Below are 13431 nucleotides of genomic sequence, written 5' to 3' on the forward strand. Positions count from 1 at the left end.
CTGTGCAGCCAGTGGTGGGGAATGCACTGGTCGTGAATATCTGTAGCAGTGTCTGCTGAGAGGGCCCGCAAAGGATCCTCTGTGTCCAGGCACGTGGGCTGTGCCCTCCCTGGCACACAGGATACCGGGTTCCATGGCAGGGAGACCGTTCCCCAGCTACTTCCTTCTTCCTCCCCCAGCACCAGCTGCCCTGGAGCAGCAATTGCCGTAAGTGCAACTCATGTGACGCCACGGCTTCCTGTGTATTTCCCAGTGTCTACCTCGGCTGCGGGTGCAGTAAGTGACACGCCGGGTGCTGTGCTCCTCGGCTCAGCCTTCCCCTTGCTTGTCGTGTGCCAGCCTTTCTGGAGAGAGCACCATGCTGCGCCGCAAGCCGTCCAACGCCAGCGACAAGGAGCAGGCGCAGAAGAAGAAGGTGAGTGTGAGAAGCGCCCTTGCCCACTCCAGCAAAGGGCGGCCCACAGCTCAGCTGTGACGAGCCCACCAGGTGCAGGCTCTCTCAGTCTCTCCCCTCCCCCAGGTCCCAGCTCTGAGCAGCTCCGTGCTGCCTTCTGGTTCATGGCCCAGACACTAGACGCTGGCAGAGCTGACTGATCCAGCCAGTTCCACAGAAGGATGGTCTCTCATCAGGCCCTGCTAGGGTGGACAGCGCCAGCCTACGCCCCCCCAGAAGGACTGTGCTGAGAGCAGACCCCCCCCTGATGGTGGGTGGGAGGGTGACTAGTCTGGACAGAGACCCTGTGCCATGTCTGGGGCTGGCAGCGTATTGTGGAGCTACAGGAATTAGAAATGGCAAAGTCCTCTTGGCCCTTGGTGCCACTCATCCCACTCCCTGGGCGCTGCAGGAATGTCGCAAGTTTGGTCCAGCCTAGACTGCTTAGTGGTAAGCCATGGCCCCCATCACCTCTCTGGGGGAACAACACTATTCCAATGCCAGCAAAAGGTTCCTGATATTCAGCCTACATTTCCTCTGCTTGTGTCTCTCCATTGCATCTACTTAGCTGCTCTCTGCGCACCTCCCTAGATCCCCCTCCCCCACCCTTCCCTTCCCCATCAGGTAGCACTTAGCTGCACTGTGTGTCTCCTTGGCCACCACCCCCGATTTCCCAACCCCACCTGATCACTGGGGTTGCTCTTCTCTGAGCTCACTTTCATTTTCCAAGACCTGCATGGGGCTGAAGAGCTCAGAACTGACAACGGTGCAGGGTGAAAATCCGACGCTTGGCTTCTTGCTCCAGGGGCCAGTGACCTGGCATTGGAATCCCACAATGACAGTGATGCAGGAGGATGAATCCTGCTGCTGGGGCCCTAGATTGTGGAGTTTGCCTTCCCTTGCTGGTTGGAGGTGGCCACTGGCACCAGATGAGCTGGGAGGGTGAATCGTACGACGAGTTGGATCGGGGAGTTAGCAGATCCCAGCACTAGTGCATTGTGCTGTAGGCATTGCCACATTTCAAGGCTGGGGGGGGCCCAACTTCAGCTGCCTAATGTCGCTGATGTCCACGGAGATCCCCTGGGTGAGTGAGAGCAGAGTCCAATCCTGGAACGATCCTGGCAAGAGTGCATTGGAATGTGGCTCCGGCCCAGCACTGAGTACAGGGGTGTAAAACCCCCTGCTTGTGCATTTGTGGGTGGGGGTGATGGCACTTGTCATTTCCTTCCTGTGAGGGTGCTGAAAGGCTGGGCTGCGTCTGCAGAGAGCAGTAGCTGCTCCGCTCTCAGGCTGGTGAGAAACTTGTACAGAAACATCACCAGGGTTTTAGCTCATGGATCAAAGCCCTTCAAGGTGTTTGTGGTTCACGCAATTCTAGGCTGAGCTGATCACATGCTGCTAACCACTTCCTCTGGCAGCCTGCAAGGACTGGCTCCAGCGAGCACTCAACACCAGCTACTAGCACTGAGTAACCTTAGGCAAGAGGAGGCTGAAGGAGACCGGACTCCTGGGTCTGGCCATTGATAGGCACCTGGACCCCTCCCCCAACACTTCAGGGTCAAGCAGCAGAGTCCCATGGGATGCAGTAGCCATGCTAGGCCGGTCATGAGGACAGGCCAGGGGGCCTGTTGTGCAGCCAGCACAGGCCTTTCATATTGGCTCCAGGGCCTGCCTAGAGCACATACACAGCACCAGACCCATCTCCATAAGGGCGGCTACAAGCATCGCCACAAGCCATTAGAGTGATACAAAGGATTTTCCCCAGTACACACCTCCCCAGTGTTGTTCATGACCTACACACAGAGAAGTTAGATAAAGACATTAAATACTCCTGCTGGAAGGGTGCAGTGTAGCACTACTTTTACTCTTAGATGCCAGAAGGATCACACACGGTAATCAAAACCAGAAAGAAAGAAACCAGGATGCTCCCTAAGGCAGGAGGCACTACTTACCCCACCTTGTTCTAAGCTGGCTTTTTCCAGAGTGACTCTGAGCACAGGCTTCCCTAGAGAGCCCGTTAGACTACAAGCAATAGCAAGAAAACCTCCACTCTTAAAGTGATCATTTGAAATTCCAACACAGTCCTCAATACACCACAGCTAACTCCAGGATTAACCTCCCCAGGAACCTGACCCCGATTAACTTCCCCAGGAACCTGTCCCCTACCTAATCTCCCCAGACACACTGCCCCGAACTGCACTTCCCAGGAACCCCAAACCCCGACTAACCTCCCCAGAAACCCTCCCCCAATTAACTTCCCCAGGAACCTGTCCTCTATCTAACCTCCACAGCAGTGGTTCTCAAACTATTGTATTGGTGACCCCTTTCACACAGCAAGCCTCTGAGTGCAACCCCCCCCCTTATAAATTAAAAACACTTGTTTATATATTTAACAGCATTATAAATACTGGAGGCAAAGCGGGGTTTGGAGTGGAGGCTGACCGCTCGCGACCCCCCATGTAATAACCTCATAACCCCCTGAGGGGTCCTGACCCCCAGTTTGAGAACCCCTGCTCCACAGGAACCTGGCCCTGATAAACTTCTCCAGGAACCCAGCACATATCTAATTGCCCTAGGCACCCACCCCCTAAGTAACTTCCCCAGGAACCCAACCCGCCAATTAACCTCCCCAGGAGCCCCACCTGTATCTAATCTCCCCAGGAACCCTGAGTCCGACTATGCTTCCCAGGAACCCCAAACCCCAACCAACCTCCCCAGGAACCGCACCCCCACCAAGGTGTAATCTCCCTCAGTCTTCCTCCTACTCCCCACACCTCCAATTTCTTAATGCATTCCCACTTCCTGGCTGCAATCACAGGCTTATTCCTGGCACCTCCATATTTTTATGTCTCCTGTCTGGCCCTCGTTGAGGGTCTACCATTTTCTCTGAGGGCAGCCTGGCTTCAGCTCCATTGGAAACAATGGGGGATAGTGGCCATCTTTACTAGGGGAAGTCCAGGGCTAGCATTAGGCTGGTTCATGGTACTGCAGTGTGTCCATCTTCCCCAGTCTTCCCTCTTGTTCTTCAGAGTCTCAGCTTTCAATTTAAACAACAGTGCCTCTCTAGCAATTATGGTTGTGACATAAAAATTGACCTGAACATACCCAATGCAGCCATGTCTGCCGGAGTCTGCAAAGAGCCTGAGACAGTAGCTCTGAAGTATGATCTGCCCCACTTATTTCAGCGGGTGCTAAGTCAGATGTCAGCGTCAACACTGAACTATTTCAATGCCCATGCAAGGAGAGCAGCCAGTCCAGTATGGAGACTTGTGCAGCGTGATAGCTCATTCTGGCGCTAGGAGCAGGTGGGGTTCATAGATCATAGAATATCAGGGTTGGAAGGGACCTCAGGAGATCATCTAGTCCAACCCCCTGCTCAAAGCAGAACCAATCCCTAATTTTTGCCCCAGATCCCTAAATGGGCCCCTTAAGGATTGGGCTCACAACCCTGGGTTTAGCAGGCCAATGCTCAAACCACTGAGTTTTCCCTCCCCCACTTGGGTTGGGAGATACTACCACTTCTTGTTTCCTCCTGCCACCAGGGAGCCCAGCACAAGGGTCCCATGGAGTGCAGAGAGCTCACATTATCACCTTTTGGTAGCTTCTGAGAGCAGCGTCTCATTCTGGCATCGTGAGTGGGTGGGACTTATTGTTTGGGCGGAGCTTGGTAGAATACCCACTACATCCACCTCCTCCCTGTAACCCCTGTAGGAGCCTCTCTGTCATCGGCAAAGACGGTAAGGAAACGGCAGCTATCTTGGCTGAGGGGAGCTTGGCTTCAGTCCCATTGAGAGGAATAGAAGAAGGCGGCCATTTTGGATAAGGGCAACATTTCACAAGTTTGAAGACAACAAATCAGGAGCTAATGAGAACCCAAATCTGTCCTCCCCCAACACTGTGAGAGTGGGCAGCTCTGCCAGGGAGAGGATGAGGAAGAGGAAGCCACTAACCGTGGTGACCTCAGCCAGCTGAATGTGGGCATCGCCCCACTTTGGAGGTGATATATTGAGGACATGCGGTGGGCTCAGGGGTGTCTGTGAAGGGCTGAATGAGGGTTTGGTTTCCACATGGCATGGGAGGTTACAAGCCTCGTGCAATCAGCAGCCCTTGGAAATATGTGTCCCCCCACTGCTGTCCTGGCCCAGGAATGACAACCCACCCCTGCATGTGCTAGACTCCCCTGCTACCTCTGGGGCGCTCTGTTCCTCCAGTCTGATGCAGCAGGCCCTTGCAACAGTTCTGCACAGAGTGAATGAGACATTGGGAAGTACCACATCCTTCCTCCTCTCACCATGGAAACAGGCCGTCTCTGAGGAAGGCAGGGCAGGCCAAGGCAGCATTATAGCAGCAGACATCGTTGGGCATCCCCTCCCTTCTCACTGCCCCACCCTCCACTCTCACTTCCCCTCCTCTCTGGGGCCTGGGCTCTTAGTCCTCCGGCCCTACTTTCCTTCTCTAGCTCTTGACACCCTGCGTTCCACCACCCCCGCCCAGCCTCTCACTGACGCTAGTCAGTCACTTTCCATTTCCCCATTGCTACTGGCATTGAAACTCCTGCCTGACCTGTCTTTACTTCCAGTGAGCGCCAACCCCTGCCAAGGCTTTCTCCCGCTGCTCTTCCGGGCACTTGATATTTCCAGCACCCACCCCCACACCTCACTCACGGACGGGTAGCCTAGTGCCAGCACCATGTGTCCCCTCCAACTCACTAACAGACTCATCGACCGACGGGTCACCTAGTGCCGGCTCCACACGCGTCGCCTCCGACTCAGCGATAGATGGGTTGCCTACCACTGCCTCTGTGCTTGTCCTCTCTGACTCACCAACGGATGGGCTGCCTAACTACTGGTCTACACGTGTCTGCTCTGCCTCACTGACAGACACCATCTCCTAGCGCTGTCCTCCTATGTGTCTCCTCCAACTCATTGACAGACACCACCCTTTAGTGCCAGCCCTGCACGCATCCCCTCCAATTCAGCAATGGCCACTGTCCCCTAGTGCCACCCCAGGCACGTCCCATCTGACTCCCTGACAGATGCTGACCCCTAGCACCGACCCCGTGCGTGTCCCCTTTGACTTGCTGACAGGTATGTCACCTGGTGCTGGCCCCACATAGTGCCCAGCTTATAGGGAGCTGCTCAGCCCAGGAGGCTAGACCTTAAACTCTTGTCACCATAATCAAACTGTGGCCTGACCCAACCCTACTCACTCACCACATCCCACAAACAAAGCCAGATGAGGCTGCAGGGCCATGAATTCCCAGGAAGTGCTAGTTGCTGGAGGAAGTGCACTCAAAGGAAAATACAGCTACTCACTACGCTGGTTTTCACTTTCTAAGGCTCAGGTTGTTTAGTCCAATGTGTAAAATGCCTCCAGTGCTCTCAGCACACACAGACTCCTTCCAGCAATGATGGAGAGGCACCTTAGCTTGATACTTTTGCTAAAAAGAGGGCTGTAAAATAGCCAATGTGATTGAAACTGTTATCTTCTAGCTTCAGTGTTAAAACCCCATTGAGATGAATGGGGCGATTCCCTCCTCTCAGAGCTCTCATTTAAGACTATCCACAAACTCCAGGAGGCAGCTGTGTGTTAGTGTAACACAGGAATGGTTTTTTTGCAAGCAGATAAACTGGAAATGCTATTTGCTGGTCCCCCCCATCACCCATTAGATGCTTAAATTCTACAGAAATGATGGGCTTGCTCCTGGGCTGCAGGGTGGGCCCGACCACCATGCACCACCACTGTCCCCTTCCCTTTTTTTGGGGGGCGCCGGTGTTAAAAGCAAGTCTCTAGCCTTTATGGTTGCGCTGATCGGGCATGTACCCCACACTGCCCCTGAAAGGGTTAATGAAGGCATGCTAGGCCAGTTATCTGGCTGCACCTGGAGCTGGCCTAGGCTCACACAGGCAGGAAGGTGAGAGTGGAAAGGGGCTGGGGCAGTAGAGAGTGAGGAACTCTGCAGTCACTCCATGGGGCCAGTGGGGTGACCTTGGGCTCCTCCCCTGAGGGGGTGAAGCCTGGCAGGAGGCCAGAAGAGAGAGAAAGCAGCCCCAGCAGCAGGATTTGGACAACTAGGGAGAGAGCCCTGGGAGGTGCCCAGTGGAGGAATGGCGCAGCAGAGAGGGAGACAAGGCCCAGGAGGGCTGAAATTGGTTTGTGTCTATATGCTTAGTTCGGGATTTTCATTAGGCGACCAGAGGAGAGCCTTGGGAGTCCTGAGAAGGGATAAACCGTGGCGAAGGTTGTGAGCACCACGCAACCCAGAGTAAGCCAAAGACCCTTCGGTGAGGACATTAGACTGTTGGACTTTCTGTTACTCTAGAAGGAGAGGACTGAATTGTGACCTGGCCGAAGAGCTGAGTGGCAGGAAGAGGCAGAGTATCAGAGGACCAGGGCAGCTGTCTGCAGGGGGGCGTTAGGTAGGGAGAGAACTGCTACACAATGCCCTGCCATGAAGAGGCACTGTAGTGGTGAGAGATCTGAAACCCATGGCCTCCAGGCTGTCTTCACTACCTCCCTGCAGGAGCAAAGTTCAGCGAGAACTGCTGGGTATGCTCAACGGGCTGAGCAAACCCAGGGGTTACAGCATAGCTGTCAGCCAGGAGGCTCACTATACAGCCAGGATCGTCACTCCAGGCTCACCTCCAGCCCCTCATACATGCTGGCAAAGTCTTGTTTTCCAGTACATACACATTACAGAAGGGAACAAGGACCTTTGCTCACACCTGCCAGGGACCGAAGCCCTTTATTGCCAGCTGCCAGGATTGTGGGCTTTTTGATCGCAGCAGCCAGCCATTGGAGGGGACAGCCCAGCAGATTGGCTTTCCCAGGTGCTCCCAAACAGGCAGGATCTCGGAACATCAGGACAGATCAGGCAGCTTTGGGCATTGTAGATCACCAATGCAGATATTGTCCAAGGGGTGAGACCAGTAAGTGCGGGCTTACAGCAACCAACTGACTGACTGCACTGGCATCACACGAACCTGTGGTTTGTGAAGGCAACCACCCTGCGGCCAGGATTTCCACGGGGTCCCCTCAATGCCTGCGGAAGTGACAGCAAGTGGGACGGGTCTAAGGCAGCAGCTGTTGCACCAGCCTCTTTGGAAGTGCTTGCGTTTGTGACCAGCCCTTTCCCTGTGCTGAATCTGAACAAAATCACTGTGTTCCCCTGCGGACAGCCTTCCATACTCTGTTGTCGTGCAGAGACGTGGCCTGACACCTGAGTCAGCCCAACCCTCCCTTTCTCCCCATGGATGTGCCTTCCCCTGCCATTCCCACAGTCTGTTCTGCCAGGTGGGTTCAGTACAGTGCGGGGCTCGCATACAATGCGCTAGAGAACAAGAACTCCCTTGGCAATCCAGTGTCACTTTGCAGGTATAGCCGCTGCAGTGCTGCCAACCCCACGCATTCCAAATCAGGGAGCAAGACCCCAAAATCATGAGACAGGCTTAAAAATTCTGACACTTTTTAAAAATTATGACGTGTATGTCTGTGGTTTTCCCTTTCTGGTTTTTGGGCCTTTGGGAATCATGTTTTCAAGCTTTTCTCTATAACCAAGAAGGCTAATGGAGCATATGGGAATAGGGTCATACCCCTTTAAATAGTTTTTGCTCTCTACTGTTGCTGTCTATGTTCTTGAAACTGCCAGTCACCAGCCAGAGCTGCGAGGTGTGTGTAGGGAGGCCTGGCATGGTGTGGCCATTTGGAGCCCACCATGCCCAGCTGGCTCGTTCTTATGACCGATGTTGTATAAAGAGCACAACCCGCAATGACTGGTGGTGAGGATGGGACCCTAATCCAGGAACACAGGGCACTAGGGGCTGAGTGACAGTGAAATTGCAGCTACTGTGACTGTGAGTGACTGGCTCATGTAGGGGTTAAAGGCTATTTGGGGAAAATTGACTTGTTTGGGAGCTCAGCAAAGTCCTGGTCCACCTATAATGAGAGATTGGAACAGCCTAGCATAGCTCATGGGATAACTGATGAAACAAGGTGGGGGTTTCACTGAGTGCAATGGGGCCAAAACATATCACATGCTGCATAGCCTAACAGCTCCGCTTAAGCCTGCAGCCAAAGCAGTGGTTGAGATTCTACAAGATCCCCCTTTCCCCAAAGCCACTGGGCATTGCAGAGTGTCTCTGCTTTTATTAACAGAATCAAAAGGGGAAGGAAATGATTCCAGATTCCATGGCTGAATAAAGGCTATTAACAGCATTGCTGCTTTGGAGCGAGTTTCAATGATGCATTAAGGGGCTGGCTAGTGTGTGGGTTGCACAATGAAGCAATCTGAGAACAGCTATTGACGGAGACTGAATTAACCCTAAAACCTGCAGTAAAAGTTACTGTATGAATGGGCACAGCTACAAGGATGCCAAGGAGCTGCGACAGCCTCATATCATCTATGCAGCAACTAAAGTGGGGGACAAGGAGGAAGTACAACCTGAAGAGCACCCAGACCCATTATTTCTTTGTGTGAAAGAGTCTTTCAGTGACTGTTGGGTCAAGAACAAATCTTGCAAAAACTGCAACAAATTGGGCTCCGCAGAGAAAATATGCAGGTCAACACAACAGCCCCCTCCTGAGGGCAATGCCAGAGATTTGAACATTCATCAGTTTGCAAATGACAGCCTGGAGTCCAGTGAGGATGCTATAGCATCACTACAACTGTTAAATGTGGAAGACCATAAAGGATGGATTCCTTTACAAGTGGAAGGAATAGGACTCGAAATGGAGCTTGGTACAGGGGTCCGCGGTGTCTAATTTTAGAGCAGGATTATTAGTGACAATTTAAAGAGGTGAAGTTGTAGGAAATCTCGGTGCTACTAAAAACACACAGGGGGAAATCCTCATTTCTTGGATGTTATTAAAGTGAAGGTAACAGCTTACTGTAAACAGCATCCGCGAAACTGCTGAGTTTAGGAGGAGGTCCTGCGCTGTATGCCTGACAGAGCAACAACCCCTAAGTGCACTCTGACACAATGGACAGAGAAGGTGCTGGTCCCCAGACTGCCCCACAGCTTTTGATGAGGCCATAAAGCTTTTAGTATCCAAAGGGCCCTTCCATAGTGGTGTGCATCGTTGCCTGTAAAATCAGCTGGTGACGCTTCCCTACGCGAAAGAGGAGAAGGGATTTCTCATTTGAGAGAAGATCAGAGGGGGCGGAGCAGGGGCAGGAAGAGGCAGAGCGAGGGCAGGGCCTCAGTGGAGGGGGCGGAGTGTGGTCTCGGGTTGGCGAGGGGGCGCAGCATCCGCTGGTGAAAAAAAACTCAGCGACTGTGGTTCACACTGGCGATTGGAAGTTGCAGGTAGGGATAACGAACTGAACCAGACAGTTGGTATGTTCTATTAAACATACCAAAAGTGAAACCTTGCCTGCGACAAATGCCAGGGTACAGCAGGAAAGTGTCTGACATTACAATGGGTAGATGGACTCATGCACAGAAACATCTGTGTCCAACTTTCTTTGCTTGCAGGGAACAGTTAAGGGTATCTCAAGGTTGCCTAATGTGTGGCACCAGAGTGTTATTCCTACAAAGCTCAGGGCCTGTGTATTCCAAGAATTACATGAGGCCATTTAGGACTGTAAAGGAGAGTCTTGGCCAGGAGTGTGTGGTGGCTGGGGATTGATGCACAGAAAGAGGAAATGGCAACACGGCGAGATGTCTAAACATGCCCCACTGCATCCTTGGAAGTCGTCAGCTATGCCATGGCAGTGATTCCATGTTGACTATGCTGGATCACTTATAGGGCATACGTTTGCGATTGCAGTAAATCATGTCATCTTCTAACCTTAGTTCTTTCTATATGGGGTCAGTTATTTGATCCTTCTTCTCTATTTCAGCCTGCCTTGAAGCAGTTCCTCGGAAACTCCACCGTTAATCAAATCATTTTGTAGAATGTTCATCCATCTAGTCTTGGGTCTTTCAATCCTTCTCCAACCTCCAGTTCTCAGTTTAATACCCTGTTTCCTGTATTTTCTTCTATTCTTCTTGTCACATGCCCAAACCACCTAAGTCTGGATTCCCTCAGCTTTTCTATAACTGGGATCACCTTCACACTTCCCCTAATTACATAAGAACAGCCATACTGTGTCAGACCAAAGGTCCATCTAGTCCAGTATCCTGTCTTCTGACAGTGGCCAATGCCAAGTGCCCCAGAGGGAATGAACTGAACAGGTAATCATCAAGTGATCACCCTGTCACCCATTCCCAGCTTCTGGCAAACAGGCTAAGGACACCATCTCTGCCCATCCTGGCTAATAGCCATTGATAGACCTATCTTCCATGAATTTATCTAGTTCTTTTTTGAACCCTGTTATAGTCTTGGCCTTCACAATATTCACTGGCAATGAGTTCCACAGGTTGACTGTGCATTGTGTGAAAAAATACTTCCTTTTGTTTGTTTTAAACCTGCTGCCTATTAATTTCGTTTGGTGACCCCTAGTTCTTGTATTATAAGGAGTAAATAACACTTCCTTATTTACTTTCTCCACACCACTCGTGATTTTATAGACCTCTATCATATCCCCCCTTAGTCATCTTTTTTCCAAGCTAAAAAGTCCCAGTCTTATTAATCTCTCCTCATATGGCAGATGCTCCATACCCCTAAATATTTTGTTGCTCTTTTCCAATTCCAATATATCTTTTTTGAGATAGGGCGACCACATCTGCAGGCAGTATTCAAGGTGTGGGCATACCATGGATTTATATAGAGGCAATATGATATTTTCTGTCTTATTATCTATCCCTTTCTTAATGATTCCCAACATTATGTTCGCCTTTTTGACTGCCACTGCACATTGAGTGCAGTAATTAGTTTATTCCAAACACACCATCCTTGTAAATTCCAAGCATCCATCTTAACATTTTCATTCCCACTGTCTCAAGATCCTTTTGCAGTGATTGCAGTAAAGATGCCCATCCTAAATGGCCAGACATATCCTGTATGAATCCAAGTAGTTCAGCACAGATGGTGGATGTGTTAAAACTTTTGTTTTCAGTTACAGGAGTTCCCAAGCAGTTTGTAACTGACAACAGAACTCAGTTCATAGCCAAAGAGTTTGGGTTTTTTCCCCCAAAGAAATGGTATCAGACTTGTCACATCAATTCATCACCATCCTGCCATAAACGGGTTAGTGGGAAGGTTTATCCAGACATTCAAATAACTGCGTCATGCTATGCCCCTGTATAAAGGTCGCTGACAAAACAAAGATTATGAATTTCCTGTTGTCCTGTAGGAACGCAGCTGATGCTATTAAAATCAGACATCAGCAATGTTGTTTATGGGGCATAATTTATGCCCTAGCCTGGACTTCTTAAAGTCCAATCTACAGACAAACATTCCTAAGGAATAGGGTGATCAAATGGGCACACATAGTCACATCCTACTGCTCAGTTTTCACATGGGAGAAAAAAATCTCCATAAAGAAACACCTATAATAATTGATGGAGACTTGAAGTGACACATCACAGATTGATCCTCTGCCTTGTCTGGTAGATGTGACTCAGAGCAATCCCTGGAGTTGACATGTAAACCAGCTCTTGAGCACACATTCTGCAGGACATACTACACCAGTGACACCTGTTGAAAACACAGAGCTACAACACAGCTCCAGTAACTTGTGACTGCCCCAGTGTGTAAGGGACCAGGTATAAGCAGTCTGGCCTAGCGGTCACAGCTGGGAAGCAGTGATCAGCCAGGGGAGGGAGGCTGAGGCTGGAGGGACAGCAGAATTGACATTAACTCTTCCCCACAATCAAGTGCTTGGGCTCGCCCGTGTGGGGCACTGCGGTTTCCCTGTAGAGAGTTCTGCTCAGGGCATCCTCCCAACCCCCATGCGGCAGCCCAGCTGGCTCATCCTCCCTTGGTTTGAGGAGCAGAGAGAAGTGCAGGGCACTTACTTCTCTGGCTCTGTCCCCCCCCCCACACACTTCCAACTGGCTGTGACTGTCCCTGCAGATTCCTGAGGATGACCCAGCCAATGCACCTCCCGATGACACTGGGAAGAGCAGTGGCATGAAGCTGGGCAAGAAGTGGAGAGCCGTCATCTCCCGTATTGTACTGCGCAGCCACGAGGTGGCACCATGGCACATGCCGTATCTGAGCACACTACCACTGCACCTGGCCGCGCCTTGCGGGCTGGCCTGGAAGACAGTGCCTCTGCCCTCCGATAAAGGGAGCGCTGAGGCCAGGTTGTATCTGGTACCAGTCAGACCAGCCAATTATGGCCCTGCTACCCCCATGTCTGAGCAGTTCCTGCGGGAAGGGAAAGCCCTCCAGCCAGGGTGGGGCCAGGAAGGGGAGGGACGACATGCCAGAGGTGGGAAAGGGCCTTGCATGATGGGGACAGATGTGCTGAGCTGTGGTCTGTTCCCGCCCTGTGCTGGGGGCCAGGCTCCAGAGAAAGGGCAGAGTGTAAAGGAGGGGGAGGCCCCTGCCGAGTGTCATGCCAGGGTGGGCAGGCCCTGGCCAGCAGGCGGCGTTCAGCGGGAGGGGGCAGGCCCTAGCCAGCAGGCGGCGTTCAGCGGGAGGGGGCAGGCCCTAGCCAGCAGGCGGCTCTCAGCGGGATGGGGCTTGCTGGCTCATGCTGTCCCTGCTTCCCCACAGCTCTCCCTGCAGCGCTCCAGCAGCTTTAAGGATTTCGCCAAGTCCAAGCCCAGCTCCCCCGTGGTGAGCGAGAAGGAGTTTAACCTGGAGGAGAACGTGAGTATCTGCACACTGCACCGCAGGGAGCAACTGACTGCACCCACCCTAGCCATACGGCGTGCCCGCTCCCTGCCCTCAGGGAAACCCCTCTAGCCCCACTCACACAGGGGGACTAGCTCCTGCCCAGTCCCAGCTCCACACCAGTCCGTGCCTGACCCAGGCCCACATAGCCCCAGCCCGGCCTCACCCCACCTACAACCCACTCGCCCCTTGGGCTCCTACAGCCCCAGCTCCACCCACCGCTCCACACTCAGATGTGTATGGTCCATCCACTGCACCCCTGTTCTAGGTAG

At 52.3% G+C, this 13431-nt stretch overlaps 1 protein-coding gene across 1 annotated transcript in view; it reads left to right on the forward strand.

The window, feature by feature from the left end:
• Positions 1-323: 323 nt before the first annotated feature.
• Positions 324-13431, forward strand: part of SASH3 (SAM and SH3 domain containing 3) — a 30029-nt gene continuing 16921 nt past the window's right edge. Inside the window, exons 1-2 of the mRNA XM_084639648.1 lie at positions 324-415; positions 13040-13135. Coding sequence (XP_084495774.1) covers positions 359-415; positions 13040-13135 — 153 coding nt within the window. The 5' untranslated portion in view covers positions 324-358. The remainder of the gene's footprint in view (positions 416-13039; positions 13136-13431) is intronic.

The sequence above is a fragment of the Lepidochelys olivacea genome, assembly GCF_965140295.1.
Source record: "Lepidochelys olivacea isolate rLepOli2 genome assembly, chromosome: 9".
NCBI classification, from domain to species: domain Eukaryota; kingdom Metazoa; phylum Chordata; order Testudines; family Cheloniidae; genus Lepidochelys; species Lepidochelys olivacea.